We start from the raw sequence: 22,880 nt of genomic DNA on the forward strand, positions 1-22,880 counted from the left end.
TGTGTTGTGTTTTGTTTCTTGAGACAGGGTATATGTTATCCTGGCTATCTTGAAGCTCAATATGGAGACCAGTTCGGGCCTCAAACTCATAGTGATCCTCCTGCCTCCTGAGTGCTAGGATTAAAAACATGTACCACCATGCCCGGTTAAAATTCTTTTTTTGGGTGGGGTGTGGTTTGAGAGAGGGTTTCTCTGTGTAGTCCTGACTGTTCTGGAACTAGCTCTGTAGACTAGGCTGCCTTCAAACTCACAGAGATCCTCCTGCCTCTCTGCCTTCCTGAGTGCTGGGATTAAAGGTGTGCCCCACCATGCCCAGCTGAAATGTAGATGCTTGCAGAGACCAGAAGAGGGTGTCAGAGTCCCTAGAGCTGGAGTTAGAGGCAGTGGTGAGCCCTGCAAAACCAGTGCTGAGAACCCAACTCAGGTCCTCTAGAGGAGCAGTAAATGCTCTTAACCACTGAACCGTCTCTTCAGCCCCTAGGCCTTGAAATTCTTATTGGGCTAATTGTAGGTCAATTGACCTTCTTACCAAAAAAATTCTCTTATCTTGGCTTCTGAGATCCAAGAAACAGACACTTTGCCAGACTATCCCCTCACCTGTCTTTATACCTCAGCTAACAGAGCCACCATTGCCCAGTATGGTTTTTTGTTTGTTTGTTTGGTTGGTTTTTCGAGACAGGGTTTCTCTGTGTAGCCTTGGCTGTCCTCCTGTAGATCTCGCTCTGTAGCCCAGGCTGGCCTCAAACTCACAGAGATCACGCCTGGCTCTGCCTCCCCAGTGCTGGGATTAATGCCGTGCGCCACCCACCACGCGGGCTACAACCGATTATTTAGTGTTTGTGTTGCTTTGTAGTAACTGCACCTTCACTTGATTTTCTTGTTTTGTCCTCACTGAATTAAGTGCTGTTCTATCGTTTTGGGTCCAGTTAGGTGAAAAAAGAGTTTGAGTCACGTCAACCAGGTATTAAATACTGAGTCTACTAACCTGTGGACAGCTGTGGTGGAGGAAACTTTACCTTCCTTATATGTCCCAGACCTACACACAATGCCACAGGGAGGACAGATCAAGTTTACTGAAAATAGAGAGCAAGTAGAAGTCTCATTTTTCTAGCCCTGGCTGGCCTGGAACTTGCTATGTAGACCAGGCTGGCTTCGAACTCCCAGAGATCCTCCTACCTTTGTCCACAAGTGACGAGATTAAAGGAACCGCCACTACAGACAGATAGGAGGATGCCCATTTAGGCCACAGAAGCAGATTTAAAATCCTGTCGAATTCGCTGTAACCGATGCTGAGCTCGGCACACAGATGACAGAGACAGGGTCCCTCGTATTACTGCTAGGGACCGGTTTCTGGCGGCAACTCTGCTCAGTCCAGTCTGCCAAACAACCTCCAGCAAGCAAGAGAACAAGTGCGCAGGCGCACCTCGGGCTGTCTTTGTTTCTTAGGAAACAGCCAATCAGCGAGCTCGGCGGTGACCAATGGGGAGCGCGGGTGAGCGGACCGCCTAATTTGAACGCGCCGCGCCGGAAGAAGGTTGGTTCGGTGGAAGAGGGTGCGGGGAAGCTCAATCCGGGGTCCGAGGGCTCCGGTCTAAGGCGGAGGGGGCGCATGAGCGACACCAGCGGCGGGAACCGACGAAAGGTAAGCTTTGACCCGCGGTGGGGACGGCCCCTGGGCTCGGCGCGGAGGTCTCGGACGCGCGGGCCGGGCTGCGGCCGGCTGAACCGGCGCTGGTTTGAAGGACAGGGATAAGTAGGAGGGCCCTTCCTGCACATCAGATGTGCTGGGCCTGCTCATGTGCACGGGTCCTTTGAAAGATGCACCCGGCTCTGTAGCGGCTACCCCTCCTCGAGCGTGAGGTGGGATTGGGTTTTCTGCTAGAACTGGGGAGCTCGGACGCCCCGCGGAAGAGAATGGGGTAGCCACGCTCCTCTCCACTCGTCTTGTCAGAGTGAATTACACTGCCCTGTGTGCCGGGGGGGTGGGGGGGTGGGGTTGGGGGGGTGGAGAGCGTGGAGCGGGGGTGGGGGGTTGCTGCACTTGGTTACGAGGCACCCAGTAAATACTATTGTGAACCAGACAGGAAAGGAATGAAGAAAACCAGGTCTATGTTATACCAGGAAGATCGATTTTTTTTTTTTTAAGCGTTAAACTACTGGCGTGACATTTAAAAGGTAGAGCCTGGTCTGTGCCAGAGAACTTAAAATAATTTATTGAACTTATTGGTTTTGTGCGTCACGGGGAGATGCTGTATCATATAATTTTACTAGCAATGCCTAATATTTGTTGGGCACTTAAATGAACTCAGTTTCAGGTTGACACGAACTCATTCAAGCCTAACGATAACCTGGTGAGACAGATAATATTATTTAACAGTTTGCATATTGAGAAACCGAGGCATAGAGTAGTTAAGCCCGACTCGGAGAAGATCTATCATTTTTCTGAATGAGCTTTTCGGTGTTAACACCACTTCCTTCGATCAGTCTCCCCATGCCATTTCTTCTCTGCCTATTTCATTATTGAACTCGACACCTCCCCCCCTTCACCCCAGACAGGTTTTTAAAAGTGTCTCATTCTCAATTAGTTGGTTATTTATATTATCTAATTTATCCATTTGTACTTTTTCTTTTCACGATCTAGGGATCAAACCCAAGACCATGAGCACTCTACCAAGGAGCTACATTCCCAGCCCTAGTATAAATAAAGTATAGCATATTGTTAGAGACATTTGTAAAGCTTTTCTCGATCTGGTGGCACAACAACTGTGGATAATTATCATAATATTGTATAAACTACATTCTCTCTCCACAATCGGTGAAATTATAAATACAAGCGGCAAATGCTTGCCTAGTGTGTCCTAAGGCCTGAGTTTAGTTCTCAGCACCCCCACCCCATTGCTCCCCAAATAGAAGTTGTAAAACTTCTTAATTGATCTAAGGACAATGAGGAGATTGTATTAGTTTAAAATTTACCTTTACGCAAATGAAAACCCCCACTGAATTCCCAGATATTTACAGTCAGAAAAGCAAACATTTTCATTCTGTCTTAAGATTCTGGACTTTATGTTGAACATGATTAAAATTACCAGTACATAAAAATAAGTATAGTTGTTAAAACTTCAGATAAAACATCAGGAACCAGAAACCAGCATATTCAAGGTCCTAAGTTCAGTCCTCAGCACCACCTACATCCAGTGTCTGTGTGTATATGTGGAGGTAAATTGGAAATGGAGACAAATGCCTTTAAACCAACAAAGTATGAAATAATAAGAGCATTCCTTGTAAAATGAGGAGGGATGGAGAATGCTCACTATTGCTGCTTCCGTTGAATATTGTAATAGAATTCCTAGCCAGAACTGTAAGACAAGAAGACTAAATCACGATTTGTAGGACAGGAAAGAACAAGCAAAGAGGCATGGTGGCATGTGCTTATAGTCCCAGCGCTTGGGAGGCGGAGGCAGGAGGATCTTAAATTCCAGGCCAAACTGAGCTCTCTAGCCAGACCACAGAAAATGACAAGCTAAAGGAAGAGATGGAACTATTCAACAGCTCAGCGCTAGGATGCTTGCCTGGCATGTGCAGCACCCAGCCCTGGATAGAAAAAATATAGTCTATGATTTTCTATTTAAAAGTCAAGCCGTACATAGGAGGAGTCCATTATTGTAGCACACTCTTCTATGGATACCAAGGTGAGGACATACAAAGCCCAGAAGTGGGACAGAAAAACGTACTAAACAGATAGAAGGGCAGAAGTAGTGTGTAAGGATGGAGTAGTGCCTCCGAGTACGCTTAGACTCTGGCCTTGCTTACCATCTGTTTAATGGGTTGTTTTCCTTCCATGTCACATGGAACAATCCTATTCACAGAATGAGATTGTTGAGAAAGCTAAAAGAAGCCATTTGTAAAGCATTTAGCCTAGAGTGCTTAGCACACAGACACACTCAGCGAAGCACTCCGTAAATGTAGCTACGATACTTATTTTTAGGCTCTTTGGGTTCAGACTGGGTTCTCTGGCCCTTATTCATTCATAGGACGAGTATTATTCAGCATCTGCTGCATGCTGGGACAGGTCCCTGAATACCTGGGGTGCGTGGGTGAGTTAACATAAGTGTGTGAGGAATGATAAAAATCAGTGAAGGGACGCCTCTGAACAGTCGTGTCTGAGGGATGTACCCCTTCATTCCCCTCCTTCTCAGCTCCCATTGTCTGCAGGGGGATCCCCTCAAGTCCTCAGAAATTCTCCTTCAGGGCCTTCAGAAGTTGATCTCATCTCTACAAGGGTGTGCAAAAGAAGCCACCCCTAAAAACATCTGAATCCTGGTTTCCCAGCCCCAGATCAGCAACACACTCGCCTCTGGGTTTTAATGAGCTGCCTAGGGTTAGAAATAGGACTTGAGTGTGCCTGCCTGAGAACCCTGAAGATCTTATTAAAGAATCATCTCCCTTGTACTTTGGGCTGAAATGCTCTTTCCAAGTGAGGATCAAAGCAAGCTTGACAAACGGTCTCTCATTAATCTCCCCATCTCCCTGGGGTGGGGGCAGATCGGTAGCTGTTCTCACTGGCTCTCACAGCGGGCAGCTGATGTGACATTGACGGGTGGTGTGGCTCTTGGAAAGACCACCCCACCAGTCAGATGCAGAGCACAGACCAGGACCCAGGTGTCCTTGGGGCACCCATGCCAAGTGTTACCCTACATTCTGCACCTGGTGCCCCCGGCACTGTGTGGGAAGAAAGAAAACATCTCATTAGGCAAACAGACTGGCCCCTCTGGCCCGCGGGAGGCGAGAGGAGAGAGCTGTAAAGGTTATGCGCACTCTCTGCCAGTGCCCTTTTTAATTTCCTGCTTAGAATGTTAGGCTGCTCTGCGCCTCCTCCTCCTCAGCCAGAACCCTCCCCATGGGCCTCTGAAACTGCCAGGGAGGCAGCCAGTGTAGACCTAGGCATGCTCTGCCTTTACTTCTCCCCCAGAGAAGCAGGTCTCCTGAGGGTGTGAATGTAAAAACAAGAAAAAGGCACTCTAGTGTTGAAAATTAGGTGTAGTCCATACATCTGCAAGTGCTTTCAGAACACATAATCTAGTCCCAGAAAAGGGATTATAATTATTATACAAACATAAGGGACTATTAAAACCCTCTGATCATCAGAGCATAATATATAATATCATTATCAGACAGGCTAGCAGGCTCTGCGGTCAGGCTGCCTGGGTTGGAGCTAAGGGCTCCATCACTCACTCGTACTGGAACCTTGGGCAAGTTGCTTAACCCTCTCTGTCTCAATTCCTCACTGAAAAATGAGTGTAATAATACTATCCATCTTGTGGGATTGCAGTGGAGATAAAAGGAGATGATGTGTGCAGTGCTTTGAACAGACCTTGATAGAGTGTGCACTTTGCTAATATGTTTATTATGACAATCCGATCGCCGGGACGAAAACTGGATTATACACACATAAAAGGATTATTGTTGGTTGATATCTTTCCCTTGTTTGGTGCTGGGAAGAAGTTAAGTTTAGGGGTGAAGGAACAGGACTTTCAGATCAGCTCACTTCTGCCTCATTCCCCAAGAAAACCCCGCACTGTTGGCCAGAATACTCAGCAGAAGCCCCGCTTTGCTGAATGGCCTTCATTATGACTGATCAGCAGATATAACCTTTATTGGGGAAACATTCATCTGTTCATATCCCTCAGGAACAGCCCTGTTACTTCCCCATGTTATTACATCCCGGGAGCTGGGCTAAACTGACTGACTCCTGCCTGCATCCTCAAAACTCAAAGGCGAAATGAAGAGGCAGGCACAGAGGTGAGAAGGAACACCAAATGACTACAGTCTGGAAACCTCGGGAATTATTACCAGATCAACACTGGGAAATCTGTTGTATTACCATCCGCATCAACAGATTCAGAGAGAGACACCATGAAATCATCTCACCAGTTACCCATTCCTACATCCCTACTGGGCAGTGGAGGGCAGGCAACCCAATAAAGACAGCTGAAAATAGAAAGCAACTGTCTTTATTTGCAAACTATATTATCATTTAATTGAAAGGCCTAAGAGAATCAATGGCAGTCTATTAGAACTAATAAGAACATTTGGCATTCTAGGCAGCTGCATGGTATGCATCCAGATATTCAAAGCTTTCCTATATTCTGGCAAAATATGGTTTTGAAATTGCAATTTTAAAAGGCATCTATTCACTATATAACAAAGACTATGTAATAACTAGTAATAAACCGAATCAAGAATGTACGATACTCACGAGAGGAAAATGATGAAATTTTACTGAAGATTATAAAGTTGTGAATGCATGGAAAGAGACAGCAATTCTAGGTGGGAAGATTCCGTATCATCAAGACACCAAGTCTTCTCATATTAACCTATAAATTAAAAATAACCCAAATTAAAATCTTAGCAGGATTTTCTTCATGGAGCTTCACAAGATAATTCTAAAATCATATGCAAGGCAAGACGTCCAAGAATAACCAAGAAAAAGTGCAAGAGGTAGCCCATTACAGGGGACTCCAACAGCGGTGTGCCAGGATGAAGAGTGAAACTCACAACTAAGTGCATGTCTCTATATAAAAACTTAGTTGTGTGCCGGGGTGATGGTGGCGCACGCCTTTAATCCCAGAACTCAGGAGGCAAAGGCAGGCGGATCTCTATGAGTTCGAGGCCAGCCTGGTCTACAAAGCGAGTTCCAGGAAAGGTGCAAAGCTACACAAAGAAACCCTGTCTTGAAAAAACCAAAAAAGAAAAAAAAAATTAGTTGTGTTAAATTTTACGTTTGAAATAGGTGGGAAAGAAATCTTCAATAAATGATCTTCAGATAATTGCTTGCCAGCTGGAAAAGAAGAATAAGAAAGGGTATTGGACAGGAGTGAAAAAAAAAACAAAACAAAACATTTGTTGCTTTGGAGAAGAAATGTCTTTTTTTGTTATTGTTGTTGTTTTTTGTTTTTCATTTTGATTTTTTGAGACAGGGTCTCACGATGTAGCCCTGGCTGCCCTGGAACTCACTGTGTAGGCCAAGCTGGCCTCCAACACACAGAGATTGACTCTCCTGCCTCTGCCTCCCCAGCCCAGCAAGAAAATGTCTTCTTAAACATGACATAGAAGTCATTTAAAAAAAAAAAAGCCTGGGCATGGTGGTCTGCACCTGCAATTCCAGCATTTGGGAAGCAGAGACAGGAGGATCAGAGTTTGGGATCATCCTGAACAAATTGAGTTCAGGGTCAGCATGGGTGACGTGAGACATTCCCTCCTCCCCTCAAAAAAAAAAAAAAGCTATAAAAGGAAAGAGTAGACATATTTGACCATTCATTTAAATGTTGAAACTCTATCTCAAAAAAATAAAGTAAGCCAGGAGTGGTGGCACATCCCTGTAATCAATCCCTGCACTTGAGAAGTAGAGGCAGAAAGATCAAGAGTTCAAGGCTAGCCTCAGCTACATAGTTAAAAAAAAAAACCCCCCAAAAAAAACAGCATGGGCTACATGGGATCCTACTCAAAAAAATATAATAAGTAAAAATCATTGCATAAATGAAAAAAAAGCCACCTGAAAATTGCTGACTACAATTGTCTGCCCTTATGCGTATAGGGGCACACAACTGTAATCATAGCACTTGGGAGATACCTAGCAAGTTCAAAGTTAGCCTGAACTACATGGGACCCTGTCTCAACACAAACAAAAACGTTGCAAGCTTACTACATTTAAGGCAGGTTTTCCCCTAAGAATATGTAATTGCTTTGATATCAGTAATAGCCAGTGATGTACCCGAGGGAGAGAAGACACATAAATATTATCAGAATGTGCTGAAGTTCTATATCTTTCTAATAGCAACTCTTTAAAATAATAGAATGGGCTGGAGAAATGGCTTAGTCAGTAAAGGTACTTGCTGTACGAGTGGAGGCAAGGTGTTCTCTGACCTCTACGCACATGCTTGTACTCACATACGTGAACACACACACACACACACACACACTCACACACGTGAAAATAAAATATTTTTAAAGTCTAATTACATAATACCTGGAGTTTTTAAAATAGAGAACATCTTGAGGGACATAGAAAGTGTTTGAATAATTAATAGCCACACTTTTGCCTAAAATGTTTTGTTGATTTTGGTTTTTTCGAGACTAAGTCTAGCTAGCTTTGACTGTCCTAGAACTCAGAGAAATCCTTCTACCCCTGCCTCCCAGGGTTAGGATTAAAGCATTCGCCACCACACCCAGCCTAAAATGTTCAATAAGTATGTAACTTCAGCTGTAATCACATCAGGGTTATTTTTGAGAGGAAAAGGGTGTTGTGGGTTGGGGTTAAATTAATACGATTTTGTTTTCTTATGTATTTAGATACGTGTGTATATATGTATTTAGTGGTGCTGGGGAGCAAACCCAGGCCTTTACCTATGCTAGCATAAGCGTTCCACTACACTACAGGATGGAAGCCAGAGCTTCACGGACACTTGACTCCACCCTTCTCATTTACTTAGTATCTGAGACAGGACCTCGCTCTGCACCCAGGCAGGCCCCAGACGCGGGGTCTCTCACCTCCTCCTTTCCTGTAGCTAGGATTATAGTCGTGCATAACCAGGGTTGGTGCCAATAAAACTTCTTAGAAAGTCACAAATAGCATAACAAATGCCTAGGGATAACTGTGATGTTACGGAAAGTCCAGTGAGGGAGTCTTGCTACTAGATTTAAAGTGTGTTCTAACAGTAGGAAAAGTATGGGGGTGGTATGAGTATAGACAAATTGTTTATTACACTTTATTTATCGAAAGGGTCCATGCTACAAAGCATGTGTTGGAGTCCTGGGGATTGAACTTACGTCGTTAGGCTTAGCGGCAAGCACCTTTACCTGCTGAGCCATCTCACTGGCTCTGAAGCCAAAAGGCTTAGTGGAAAATATAGTAAGTCCAGTAAAAGACCTTTGGAAGCATAGCCATTTGAATATGACAAGTGTGGTATTTCAAGTGAGAAAAATGTGTATTAATAATTGATACTGTTGACAGGTAGTGGTGGTGCACACCTTTAATCCCAGCACTTTGGAGGCAAAGGCAGGTGGATCTCTGTGAGTTCGAGGCCAGCCTGGTCTACAGAGAGAGTTCCAGGACAGCCAAGGCTACACAGAGAAAACCTATCTTAAAAATAATAATAATAATAATAATAATAATGATACTATTACTGAGTCTTGCTCCCTTGGGGACAAAGTAAGTGGAGGTCAGCCACTTGGAAGGTGGGGGGAAAGCCCTTCAATACTGAAGCATACTCTTGAGTTGGCTTGGTCCTCATCTCAGTCATGTCTCTGCACAGGTGTTGCCATGGTGATGGCTGTGGAAGACAGCGTGGTTCGGGTGGTCGTACGGGTGAGGCCTCCCACCCCGAGGGAGCTAGAGAGTCAGCGGCGGCCTGTGATTCAGGTGGTAGATGAACGGGTGCTGGTGTTTGACCCTGAGGAGTATGATGGGGGATTTCCTGGCCTAAAATGGAGTGGCTCCCACAATGGCCCCAAGAAGAAGGGCAAAGACCTGACATTTGTCTTTGACCGAGTCTTTGGTGAGGCGGCCACTCAACAGGATGTGTTCCAGCACACGACACACAGCATCCTTGACAGCTTCCTCCAGGGCTACAACTGCTCAGGTGAGAACTGCCTGCTGGGTAGTGTGGGCTTACCTATCTGTTTCTGTCTGAGAGAAGAGTTCCATGGATCTTCGGATCTCTCTGCTTGGGGTTCCATTCATTCACTTGACCATGCAATGCTTTTCTCTGGGTCCTAGTCTACTGTAGGAGCCAGTTAGTTAGACATGGTTTTGAACTCTTGATGTGTACAACACTCTAGAGGGAAGGTGTGTATGTGTGTGTGTGTGTGTGTGTGTGTGTGTGTGTGTGTGTGTGTGTACGCACTATAAACCAAGAAGTGTGATGGCAAGAAAAAAAAAAAAAACCATGGACCTCCATCAGAAAGCATCCCTAGCTTGGAGAGGAAGGGATAATCCTCAACTCTAGTGCAGGCCAAGATCCTATTGCTGCTGGGCGGTGGTGGCACATGCCTTTAATCCCAGCACTCGGGAGGCAGAGGCAGGTGGATCTCGGTGAGTTCGAGGCCAGCCTGAGCTACAGAGTGAGTTCAGTAAAGGCGCAAAGCTACACAGAGAAACCCTGTCTCGAAAAAACCCAAAAAAAAAAAAAAAAAAAAAAGAAAAGAAAAAAAAGAAAGAAAGAAAAGAAAAGAGAAAGATCCTATTGCTCTGGACTCCACAGACTATAGGGAGCCAGGATAGGTCCAGAGAAAACACTGGCTGGACTTGAGCACTGAGGGAATACCCGTGGTGGAAGCCTTGGTACTGTGGTCATAGACAGCAGAGGAAAGGGACTTGAGACGGTTGAGCCTGGTGGCAACATGCTGGGGCAGCCCTAGGAGAGGTAGATTTGGCCCAGCTGCCACCTCTTCCCCATCTTGTCCTTTATAGTGTTTGCCTATGGAGCTACTGGGGCCGGGAAGACACACACCATGCTGGGGAGGGAGGGAGACCCTGGCATCATGTACCTCACCACCATGGAGCTATACAGGCGTCTTGAAGCCCGTCAGGAAGAAAAACAATTCGAGGTCCTCATCAGTTACCTGGAGGTAGGGCTGCCACCTCTCTGGCCCACGTCATACTTCATTCTCAGAACGCTTGAAGCGGGGTGGAGTGGTACCTGGGAAGAGGGCCCAGGGCACACAGACAGAGCCCAGTGGGAGAGCATGTGAGGGGACCTGTCTCCCCGCCCTTGTCATAACCTGCAAAGTGCTGCTCGGGGCCACTGTCTCAGCACCTGCTCTACTGAGTCTGTCCCCGCCGAGGCCCCCAGTCTGTGCTCTGTTGCTGTCCCGGAGGGGTGCTCCTCCTCTTCTTCTTTTTCCTAAGGTATATAATGAGCAGATCCATGACCTCCTGGAGCCCAAAGGACCCCTCACCATCCGTGAGGACCCTGATAAAGGCGTGGTGGTACCGGGGCTTTCTTTCCACCAGGTACGCACTGGGCCTCAGGTGTGGCCAGTCACTCCACTGGTGCTCTGGGGTTCCCTCAAATGGCAGTTTGGGAGTCTCCTGGATGCTGTGGTGGTGGTGGTGGTGGTGGCAGGCTCTGAAGAACAGTCTTTCCTGCCAGGAGAAAAGCCCTGGTAGTAAGACCACAGCCCCTCCCTGGGTGTCTCCCCTGTCACCTGCCTCAGCTGCACAGCACTAGAGATGCTGACCACAGCCCCTCCCTGGGTATCTCCCCTGTAGCCAGCCTCAGCTGCACAGCTACTAGAGATGCTGACCACAGCCCCTCCCTGGGTATCTCCCCTGTAGCCAGCCTCAGCTGCACAGCTACTAGAGATGCTGACCAGGGGCAACTGCAGCCGCACACAGCACCCCACGGACGCCAACGCCACGTCTTCCCGCTCTCATGCCATCTTCCAGGTGAGCAGCATCATGTGCTCAGCCTAAGACTGGGGGTCCTGATGTCTACATCCCTCACTTCTACCCTCTGCCCCCAGATCTTTGTGAAGCAGCGGGACCGGGTTCCAGGACTGACCCAGGCCCTTCAAGTAGCCAAGATGAGCCTGATTGACCTGGCTGGCTCAGAGCGGGCATCTAGCACCCATGCCAAAGGAGAGCGGCTACGGGAGGGTGCCAACATCAACCGCTCTCTGCTAGCCCTCATCAATGTCCTCAATGCCCTGGCCGATGCAAAGGTAATACACAGCAGGCCCAGCACCTCCAGAACAGAAAATGAGCCCCCAACCAGTGGTCCCTTTCCCGGCACAGGGCAGGCTAACCCAGCTATCCACTTACTTCCCCAGGGCCGCAAGTCTCACGTGCCCTACCGAGACAGCAAGCTGACCCGCCTGCTCAAGGACTCCATTGGGGGCAACTGCCGCACCGTGATGATTGCTGCCGTCAGCCCTTCCAGCCTGACCTACGAGGATACTTACAACACTCTCAAATATGCTGACCGTGCCAAGGAGATCAGACTCACGGTACATGCCAGCAGGGATGTCCTGCATGTGGAGGGAGCCCCGACCTGAGAGGAGGTGGGGACAAGCCCTAGACAGCCCTTAGATTCCTATTTGTTGTTCCTGGGCACAGGAAAGTTCCCTGGACTCATGAATGGTCTTTGTGATAGAAGCAGTAATACTCTGTCCTACAGAAGACCTCAGCTATACTGAGGCAGGATATCCAGACTTGCTACAGGCAACAGAACCCTATTTCCAATAAAGTAGTATTAATACCCATATACACTGACTCAGACAAAAGCAGAGGAATTCTGGTCTCCCCTGCCTGTCTCTGCAGTGAGCCATGCTTATGTGGAGCTGCTACAGAGCAGGCCACTGCCTGGCTAGTGTTCAGGTCAGAGTCAGGGTTCAGGCCCCACACAGTCCTCTGCCCTTTGCTGTGGTCCCAGGCGGTACATTACAGTAGACCTCTGGTCCGTTACCTGACTTGGGAGAGTTAGTCATGGTACCATGAGTGAGGCTTCCCACACAGCCTGTGGTCGTGATCACTGTCATTTGTTTAAATAAACAAACAACTCTCTTCTGTGCGCCCCCCCCAGCTGAAGAGCAACGTGATCAGCCTGGACCATCACATCAGCCAGTATGCCACCATCTGCCAGCAGCTCCAGGCCGAGGTGAGGAGCAGTTCAGGAGGCGGACTTGGGGAGGGAGCAAGACACAGAAGCTTGGGACCCTGCTGGCCTCTGTGCCCACCCCTGGCCTCTGTGCCCACCCCTGGCCTCTGTGCCCACCCCCCCGCCTCTGTGCCCACCCCTGGCCTCTGTGCCCCCCCCCCCCGCCTCTGTGCCCACCCCTGGCCTCTGTGCCCACCCCTGGCCTCTGTGCCCACCCCTGGCACTTGTGGTCACCCAGGGCTCTGAGGACTGGGATGCTCTTGTTTCAGGTGGCTGCCCTGAGGGAGAAGCTCCAGGTGTATGAGGCAGGAGCCCAGGCCCAGCAACAGCACCCCCCACAGTCCCCCAAGTTGAGCGTACCACAACAGTGAGTGTGGCTGCCCTTTCCTGCCTCACCCTTCAAAGCAGCTGCAGAGAGAATGAGCCCCATTCTTTTCTTGCCACTTGGTGGCTACGACTCTTTGCCTGTGTTCTAGCACCTAAAACGAGGGGTTCCTAGCCGGGGCCAGCAACTAGCAACTAATAGTTACCCAGATGAAGCACTAACACCCAGCCATATAAGCAAACAGTGTCTCCTCATCAGGAGAAGGTCAACAGGGATTGGGTGCCATTGTCTCTTAAACCAGAAAAATCTCTGACACCTCCCACTCCCACTAATGGCTACCCATTTGTCGCTCAAGAGTTGCAGATGGACTCTGCCACCAGATACCAAAACATTCCGCCTCCCCCTGCTTGTTCTCCCTCTTAAACCCCTCAAAATTCACTTCCTCCTTAGCCTTCCGAGCTCCCCATTACAGCCTGGGCACTGCAGCCAGTCCTACACCCCAGTACTCCACGCACAGTGTGGAACCCTTCAAGAGGAGAACCTGGAGACAGAGGCCCAGGAACAGAGGGCTGTGGACGACAATGCTTCAGAGCAGGAGCAGTCCCTACAGGACGAGCAGGTGGGACATGTGGATGTGAAGCCTGGGCCATGGGAAGACTCGGGCTGGTGGAATATCATCAAGGCAACTCCCCTTTCTCACCCGCATGTCTCGAATCTCCCAGGTGCTTTGTGTTTGAAGTGGCTGCGGGAAGGGACAGAGGATTCTATTTCTTTATTTGTGAACATTTATTTATTTTTTATGTGTGTGAATCCATGCCACAGTGCATATGTATAAGTCAGAGGACAATTTGCAACAGTTTATTTTCTCCTTCTATCATGTGGGTCCCAGGGATTGAACCTGGGTTTTCAGGCTTAGTGGTAGGCCCCCTTGTCTGCTGAGCCATGTCAGCAGCCCAGGGGAAGGATTTTAGGAGATCATCCTGGCTACACTACTAATGCCTCCTTCTCTAGTTTCCAACCCAGATGCCAGAGCCGGACCTGCCAGGGTCGCCTAGTGTGACTTTGCAGCCGAAGCCAGTCATGAGCCAACACTCGCCACAGAAACTGGACGGGGACCATTTTAAGCAGTAGGTGTCTTGTCGCCAATTGAGTCCATGGTGGGGGGTGACAGGTTAGCCTCCTCGGATAGGAGCTGATGTTCAGAATGTCATGCCAGTCGGTTCTGAGCTGACAGTTAAATCCTGTTTTCTTTCTAGTTTTGGTTTTTTGAAACACAGTTTCTCTGTGTATCCTTGGCTGTCCTGAAACTCACTCTGTAGACCAGGCTGGCCTTGAACTCGGAGATCGACCTGCCTCTGCCTACCCAGTTCTGAGATTAAAGGCCTAAGGCACCATGCCCAGCTTCAAGTCCCTGTTCATCACCCTCACCCCATGGCTGTTTTCCAGCCCTTGCTGTGATCCTGGACTCTGTCTTCTTACTGTCATCACTCTTTATTCTGCCACTGTTGGCAGCCTAACAGGCAAGGAGAACAAAACAGCCACACGTGCACACGTGCACACGCATACACACACATGCACACGCACACGCCCTGACACACAGCAAGAACTGAGCTAGGTAGGGCAGGCTGCTGGGGTGCTGGCAGGCGGCTTTCCAGTCTCTGCAGAGCGGCTATCCCTGCACAGCCAGGAGGAGCCAGGCCCCAGGCGGAAGCAGGATAACCATGAGTCAGGTTTCCCAGTGCATTCTCAACAACAGATTGTGGCTATTTCTTTTCCAGAAGTAAATAAGATCCTCCACCCTCAAGCCAAAGAGGAAAAGATGTGGACCATTTCTTCTGGGCCACACAGAGAGGCTTTTCTCCTGTTTTCCCATGGGCCCCCGTGCACCAATCCCCTGCCACTTAGCGTTGCTGCTGTCGGCCCCACTCTCCCCTCCCCTGCACGGTTCACACTAGGCAGTGTATTTAAAGCTTCCGGACAGAAGGGCCTGCTTAATTTTATTTCTTGTCGGGGAGTGTCTGTTCCCGACTCAGCAAAAATGCTGCGGCCTGAATAATCAAAGGCTCATTATCTGTCTCCTGCTGCCAACTCCCTGGACCCTGACTGAGGAGGCAGGGATATGTGGGTGGGGTGTCCCATTGGCCTCCTAACTACTGGCTCCTGTGAATGACGCAGTGTCTTTCTGTTTGGTGTCCCCCGTTATAAAGAGAGGCCACTTGGTCATCACTTTTGCTCTGCCTGTGGTTTTGTGGCCTCTGACAAGTTACTTTATTTTGTGATTTGAAAATCACAATTCTTTTTTTGTTTTTTCTAGACAGGGTTTCTCTGTGTAGCTTTTGTCCCTGTCCTGGATCTTGTAGACCAGGCTAGCCTTGAACTCACAGAGATCTGCCTGGCTCTGCCTCCCGAGTGCTGGGATCAAAGGTGTGCACCACCACTGCCCAGCTGAAAATCACAATTCTTATGCTAAGTTCTTGAGATGAAATACTAATAAAATGACAAAGGATCCCAAGTCTCAGTTGCTGCAGAGCATCGTGCATTTGGAAAAGCTCTGACAACCAGATAATAGTGATTTCCCTTGAACTTCATTAGAACTCAGAGTCTTGAGCCACTAGGACATGGAGCAGATTGGAGAGTTTTTTCCAGTTCAGTTTTTCAAGACTTTTTTTTTTACCCCTGTGGTAAAATCTTTCTTTTTTATTTTTATTTATTTGTTTATTGGTTGGTTGGTTGGTGTTTTGAGGTTGGGTTTCTCTCATAACCCTGGTTGTACTGGAACTCACTATGTAGACTAGACTGATTTCAACTCCGAGATCACCTGCTTCTTCTTCCCAGGCTGGGATTAAAGGCAGGCGCCACCCCCAGGTGTAAAAGCCTTTCTTCACGTGAGGTCCGATGCCGAGGTCCTACACACAGGACAGACAAAACAGTTGTTCTGTCTTATACATGCTGGAAACCTCATTTGAAAGCCCAGCTGTCCATGTGTCCACTGGGGAGCTGTAGTCTTTGTCCAGGGCACAGAGCAAGGACAAGCCCAACCCGAGTCATTTGACGTCCAGGCCCATGTGTTTCTCCAATGCCCACTCTTTTTAAGAGTTCACATCGGGCTGGAGAGATGGCTCAGAGGTTAAGAGCACTAACTGTTCTTCCAGAGGTCCTGAGTTTAATTCCCAGCAACCACATGGCAGCTTACAACCATCTGTAATGAGATCTGGTGCCCTCTTCTGGCACGCAGGCATATGTGCAGACAGAATACTGTATATATAATAAATAAACATCTTAAAAAGAAATAAAAAAGAGTTCAGATCTTAGCCAGGCATGGTGGCACATGCCTTTAATCCCAGCACTTGGGAGACAGAGGCAGGTGGATCTCTGAGTTTGAGGCTAGCCTGGTCCACAGAGCAAGTTGCAGGACAGCCAGAGCTACACGGAGAAATCCTGTCTTGAAAAACAAAACAAAATTCAGATCTTCCTCATAATAGAGGCTCAGAAAGATCCCGAGTTTCCGCTGTGTCCTTGTTAATTAGTGTCCTGCCTGCTTTCACAAAGAAAGACCTTGAGGCTGCTTTGCCAAATGAGTTTGTGTTTCCTGAGCACACACTGACTGTGGCCAGTGAAGAGGTTCAGAGTCCAGACAGGTGGTTACCTGGGGATAAATCATTTGCCATGAATAATCCTTACAAAGGGAATTGTGTTTATTTCTTTTATAACAGGCGTGCCTTAGAGGAAAAAAATTTTGCTTTATGAGAATCTAAATTTACAATATCAATAATCACATTACCCTCAGAATTTCCTCTAAATAGTCCCCTGGTGCATGTGAAATGTGTGTTGATTTTCACACACTTTTTCAGGATCCCAACCATTAGCTAGAAAACACATCTCCAAATGCATTTCCAGGGTCTTCTCAAAGCCACAATCAACATAGCCTCTTATTTAGTCTCCCCTTATTCCAACAAGGTAGATACCATTTCACAGAAGTAATAGTTTACCGTGTGCCAGACATCCTTTAAATATTCTGCATGTAAAATAAGTCACTTAGGCCAGGTATGGTGGCTCACATCTTTAGTCCTAGAACTAGGGAGGCTAGACAGGTGGATCTCTGAGTTGCAGGCCAACCAGAGTTATATGTGGTGAGATCCTGTCTCAAACCATAGTAACAAAGGTGGTGGCGCACGCCTTTAATCCCAGCACTCGGGAGGCAGAGGCAGGCGGATCTCTGTGAGTTCGAGGCCAGCCTGGGCTACCAAGTGAGTTCCAGGAAAGGAGCAAAGCTACACAGAGAAACCCTGTCTCAAAAAAAAAAAAAAAAAAAAAAAAAGCCAGGTGTGGTGGTGTACCCCTTTAATTCCCATCCGTTTGGAAGCAGGCGTAGGTGAATCTTTGATTTCTAGGCCAGCCTGGTCCTAACAGGGCAAGTTCCAGGAAGCCAGGACTACACAGAGAAACCCTGCCTTGAAGAACCAGTAAATAAATCCGTAAATCAGTACCTCGGTTAACGTGGCCGGCAGCCCTGTGATGCAGTGGTACTTGTTAGCATCCCATCTTGAAGCTGTTGAGACTGAAGTTAACAGGTGCAGAAGTTAACAGGTGCAGTGAAGACCCTGCAGACGGGACGTGTTGAGCTGGGATTTGAACAGGACTCACCCTGAGGGGAGACATGTCATTCTAAGCTAGGAGTGGTGGCACACATCTGTAATCCTAGCACACATCTGTAATCCTAGCACACATCTGTAATCCTAGCACACATCTGTAATCCTAGCACACATCTGTAATCCTAGCACTTGGGAGGTGGGGACTGGAGGGAAGATCAGGAGTTCAAGGACATCCTCAGCTATGTAGTGTGTTCAAGGCCACTCTGGGCTACATGAGATCAAAAAGACCACAGCACTATTAAGCTGCAGAGCTGAGGAGGAACTCCGCTCCCAAGTTCAAGGCCACTTGGCACCTTTTCTCTGTTTCCCAGATCACTGTCTTTGTCATAGGGCATGTATAATAGGTGACACCTCCCACCCTTACCTGTGAAGATGTTGGCCTTTGGTAGGGGTATGCCAAAACAGGGTCCATGGCCAGGAGGAGGGTGAAGCAGGTAAACTGGGCTGGGACAAGGCAGGAGGGAGCTGGCAGACTAGCCAAGTATAGAGTGATGGACAGTGTATAACACGGAGACCTGCTCAGCCTGGGTCTCAATAAGTTACATACAGATTCTCTACCCTCCGTTCCAGGTTGGCCCTCCGAGTTCTGTGCCTGGCCCAGCAACAATACTCCCTTCTGCAGGCAGCCAACCTCCTGACTCCTGACATGATCTCAGAATTTGAGACCCTGCAGCAGTTGGTGCATGAGGAGAACACTGAACTTGGGGCTCAGAGCCCCAGGGCTCCTGGTCGGGCAAGGGGGCACCCCCTAGCTCAGGAGTGTTCAGAGTCCAGTGAGTGTCCTTTTGCCCTGTCTCGCCTGCTGTTGAATCTCGAAGGCTCACCTCTAGCCACAGGGTGGGCTGGGGCCTCAGCTGCTGGGGTGTGCTGCGTGGGGGACTGGAACCTCAGACTGGCTTTCTCTGCACAAACAGGCCAAAGAGAACTGAAGAGTTAAGGACTCTTCTCTGCTTCTGGGGTCTGCTCCCATGTCCTATACACTCCTCTCTGGCCAGCCCCAGGTCCCTTCTCAGCACGTTCCTTCCCTGTCCAGAATCTTCAGGGTACTGTGGTCCTGTCACCCGGACCATGGCAAAGCAACTGAATGGCCTCACGCACACTCTGGGAGTCCCACTTGGACCTGACTGCACCTCAGACAAGATGTCCCAAAAGCCCGCCGAGGAGAGGAAGAAGAAGAGGAAACTGAGCCCCACAGAGCCGGGCAGTCCTCCAGCCCCGACTCAGGAGACGAAGCGCCAGCGCCAGTCCTTCCTCCCCTGCCTGAGGAGGGGCTCTCTACCTAAGGCCCAGCCTGCCTCTGAGCCCAGAACCCCCAGAGGAGAAAGGGCCTCCTCCCCCTCCTCCCGGGTCTGCCCAGCTACAGTCATCAAAAGCCGGGTGCCCCTGGGCCCTTCTGCCCTACAGAACTGCTCCACTCCTCTCGCCCTACCCACTCGTGACCTCAACACCACCTTCACCGTCTCCGAGGAGTCCCCCTTCAAACCCAGCTTCCGTGACCCTGTTGGCTGGGAGCAAGTCCCCCAGGAGCTGAACTGCACAGACCAGCCCTTCATTCCCAGGTGAGTCCCAGAAGGTGGGAGGCAGCTGGCTCTGGGAGCAGAGACATTTGCCACCTGCCTCCCCTTGGTCACTCGTCAGCCTTGTGCCCAGGAAAGTAAAGCCTGCAGTTGTGTGGCACCATGGCTGATTGTAGAGTCCCGGTGCCCGTGCCTCATCCCGCCAACTCTGTGCTGGTTCATGGCATGCTGGTTCATGGGACGCCAACTTAGGAAGGGTCATCAGGGAACCAGGAATTAACAAGCCCAGCTCCGTCTGTTCCTAGGCTTTGTTTTGGTTCCGTGACCCACAGACAGATACCTATTTCATCTACTTGTATTCCAGATGTTTCTCTCTTATCCCAGCATCTGGAATAGGGAAGGAATGCTGAGTGTGGTATTGCACACCTTTAGTCCTAGCACTCAGGAGGCAGAAGCAGGCGGATCTCTGTGAGTTTGAGGCCAACCTAGTCTACGTAGTGAGTTCCAGGATAGTCAGGGCTCTGTAGAGAGAGAGAGACCCTGTCTCAAAAGACCAAAAGGAGATGTGGTACACTAGGAAAGGAAGACTTTCCTTCAGTATTTTCTAGTGCAAAGGTGAAGCCGTTCCCTTTGCCCTTGAACTGCATGATAGGGAAGGGAATGGTAACAGCTCAGGACTGAGCGAGCGGCAGGGCTGAGGCCGAGGCCGGCAGACTGCCCACCCACAGCCCCACACCTCCCATGCCCTCTGAGCCAGCTCGGTAACAAGCTCAGAGCTGGGCAGGTGGAAGGGTGAGATTGCTTGAACTCCAGCTCCCAGGACACACCAGAAACTGACATCTGGATGTTCTCCCAGAACGGGGCTGTCACTCAGCTGTCAGCCCAGGCTAAGAGAGGCAGGGAGAGAGGCTACTTCTGAGCAGGAAGAAGCCTCAGGTCATTTGGTCCAACCTCCCTCCCTGCAAGCTCGGGGCTGGAGAGGAGACTGGTCAGTAGCATTTCTGGCTCCCTCCTGATCTGCTTCTCCCACCCCCACAGTGCACCTGTGCTCATGTTCACCATGAAGGGCCCCAAATCTTCTCTACCTACAACCACTGCCGGCAAGAAGAGGCGTACTGTGAGGTGAGGCTGGAGGTGGGAGAGAAAAGCCCTAACCAGATCAGTGGGCACCAACTAAGCCCAGACCCCCACCTGGTTTTCTCTAGACTCCTTGGAGAAAGCAGCCGAGGTCCTGTAAGCAGGGCCGGCATTTGGTTCTCTGGCTGGAATCATCTCTGGTTTTCCCGGAGAGGATATGGGCCTTAGACCCCTAGCCATGAGGGAGATAGGCATCATTCATTGGCTGATGCACTGGTTAGACTGTTTCTCTCAACAAAGCTTCCTTGCATGCCCCTCATTCCACAAGCCTCTCCTCATTGCGTCTCCCATTCTCGCATGTGGTTTTGAAAACTGCTGTTCAGCTCCTGCCCCTGAGGTTTAGCGTCCAGCTGTCTCCCTTCCGTATACACCCACAGTCCAGATCATGCCTGTAACCTTCCCACCTTCCTGCCTCCCTGCCTTCCCTTCTTCAGGTCTTCAGTTTCCCGAGGCCGAAGCTGCATTGCCCGCCTCCCCAGTAGCACTTTGAAGAAGCCAGACGGACCCTTCACAGTCCCAGGTAACTGGAGCTAGAGACAAGTAGAGCTGAGCAGTGGTGGTAGACGAGAATGGAATGTAGAGACCCAGGTGGAAGAAGGACCTGAGATACTTCCAAGCATTTCAGGGACCCTGATGAGGGAGGAGGAGGATGGGATGAGAGGCAGGGGGGCTGGGACAGAGCCTCACTTTGTCCTTCTGTACCTCTCTGTGTCTCACTGGCCTGCAGAACCACCCTTGAGTCCCCACTGCCTTGGTGACCAGAGGACTCATAAGGGACTGATTGGTGTGACAGAGTGCTGTTAACTAGGTATCCTGACCATGAGGCCTCCAAGCTCATCCTGATCCGCCAACACCTCTAGGCTGACAGCCTTCTCTGGTCTGGAGCTGCCATGCCATGAGCCCCTGATCTGCCCTCTTGACCTTGGAACAATTAACACCAACATGCCTTGCCTGTATTAACACCCCTCCCCAACCATCCATCTGCTCTTTGCCTTCTTTATTAATCTGTTACACTCAGCTTCTTGATATATATATATATTCGTTTGTGAGTATTAAACACATGGCTATATTAAAGGATCCTGTCATGCTTTCTCATTCCCAAAGCCTTCCATGCAAGCAAGGAACTCTTGTGCTCTGTTCTCTACCCCCAAACCTCATGTCTGACAACAGATTCCACAGTGAGGCCTCTAACAGTGAAGGTGGGTGAGGACAAGTCCTGCTCAACTCTTCTGGTGTTTGAGATGGGCATCTTCAGCCCTGTGCCCACAGCCTGGGGTGGGAACGTCTCACCCCTTGATGATGTAGCTTTGGTTTATATTATTTTCACTCACTAAACACGGGCCATACACCCAGTGTATAAGAAGAGAGAGGAATGTAGCCTTAATGTTACCACTTAGATATAAATGCTAGCTAGTTACATTGGTATTTAAGTGTCCTTGACTTTTCCATATATGTGTATTTATATGTAAATATTTATATGTGTATACACACAGGTGTATGCCTATAGATCTATAGATTTTTCTACTGTAATGATTATTAAATCATCTGCACCTCTGGAGTGTGTTCTTCCTTCACCCTCAGAGGTTAGTGCCACCTCTCCTTTCTTACCTTTAAGATCTAAAGCTGAGTGTGGTGACACACGCCTTCAGCACTTGGGAAGCTGAAGCAGGAGGATTGTGAGTTAGAGGGCAACTGTTCCTACATAGTGTGAAAAAAAATCAACAGGAAACTTCTAGGGCTGTGGCTCAGAGTGGTAGGGCGCTTGCTTGCCTGGAATGCTTGCAGTCCTGGGTTCAAGGAACTTAGGAGTCCAGGAAACAATACCTTCCTGGCCACCTGCAGCCTTCTGTTCTGGGGCCTGAACCTGGCTCCTCAGTACAGTGCGGATCCTCTCTGTGTACCTGTCTCAGCAGGTAAAAGCACTTGTTTGCAGGCCTGCACGACAGCCTCAGTCCAATCCCAGAACCCACTCCATAGCTGTCCTCTGACATGCATGTTACCCGCACTCATACATGCACACACATGATATTTTCTTCCTTGCAGGATCCTTGCTCCCAGTGGGTTTCAAAGGAATCTCACTTGGATGTCTATTACACCTTAGGGTGGGTCACTCTGCTGTCAGGAAGGCCTTTTTGGTTGGACCCAGGTCTGAGCTGAGGCTCCAACTGAGTCCCAGCTAGAGTCCATTGCGGCCTGCTCCTCTCTCCCCTTCCCTCCACCAGCTCTTGGGGGCCTCCCTTTCTACTCGCTGGATTGTATAGCAGCTCAGCATGGTTATCTCTGTTCTCCCCATGAAGACATGGTTGGCTGAGTGAATTAATAGTGTAAACAAAATTACAGGAGCTTGTGTTGAACTTGCTCCTGAAAACAAACATTTTTAAGGGTATTTAGCACATTGTGATTAGTGTGTAAATAATGCTGCCAGGTTCAAAGAATGCCTGGACCCCTCCTGCTCATTTCTGTCCCTTATCAGGAGAATGAGGAAAAGCAGGTGGATGAGCTTCCCTGTGCTGCCAGGCTGTGTCTCAGCTTACGCTGGCCCTATGAGACGGATGAGAGAAACAGAATCAAACACCTCCACCCAACTTGCCCA

The 22,880-nt window shown here is 49.0% G+C and overlaps 1 protein-coding gene across 2 annotated transcripts; it reads left to right on the forward strand.

The window, feature by feature from the left end:
• The first annotated feature begins 1,504 nt into the window (after positions 1-1,504).
• Positions 1,505-22,874, forward strand: Kif18b (kinesin family member 18B). 2 transcript variants are annotated; one of them, XM_037200851.1, is made up of 16 exons: positions 1,505-1,642; positions 9,312-9,638; positions 10,469-10,626; positions 10,907-11,011; positions 11,336-11,446; positions 11,524-11,721; positions 11,830-12,006; positions 12,582-12,656; positions 12,926-13,023; positions 13,432-13,600; positions 13,993-14,108; positions 18,204-18,406; positions 18,667-19,192; positions 20,189-20,272; positions 20,722-20,807; positions 22,761-22,874. In XM_037200851.1, exons 2-16 carry the CDS (start codon positions 9,320-9,322, stop codon positions 22,766-22,768), a joined length of 2,433 nt encoding a protein of 810 aa, XP_037056746.1. In that variant the 5' UTR covers positions 1,505-1,642; positions 9,312-9,319; the 3' UTR covers positions 22,769-22,874. The 2 variants fall into 2 exon arrangements, with proteins under 2 accessions (XP_037056746.1, XP_028738469.1); XM_028882636.2 differs by lacking the exon at positions 22,761-22,874 and adding an exon at positions 21,015-21,361.
• Positions 22,875-22,880: the final 6 nt, after the last annotated feature.

The sequence above is a fragment of the Peromyscus leucopus genome, chromosome 8b (assembly GCF_004664715.2).
Source record: "Peromyscus leucopus breed LL Stock chromosome 8b, UCI_PerLeu_2.1, whole genome shotgun sequence".
NCBI classification, from domain to species: domain Eukaryota; kingdom Metazoa; phylum Chordata; class Mammalia; order Rodentia; family Cricetidae; genus Peromyscus; species Peromyscus leucopus.

What these genes read in the sequence shown, in the direction of transcription:
- Kif18b (XM_028882636.2), top strand. Translation starts at nt 9,320, where the DNA reads ATGGTGATGGCTGTGGAAGACAGCGTGGTTCGGGTGGTCGTACGGGTG. An exon ending in CCAGGGCTACAACTGCTCAG is followed by an intron (nt 9,639 to 10,468) that starts GTGAGAACTGCC and finishes TGTCCTTTATAG; the next exon opens with TGTTTGCCTATGGAGCTACT. An exon ending in TCAGGAGTGTTCAGAGTCCA is followed by an intron (nt 18,407 to 18,666) that starts GTGAGTGTCCTT and finishes TTCCCTGTCCAG; the next exon opens with AATCTTCAGGGTACTGTGGT.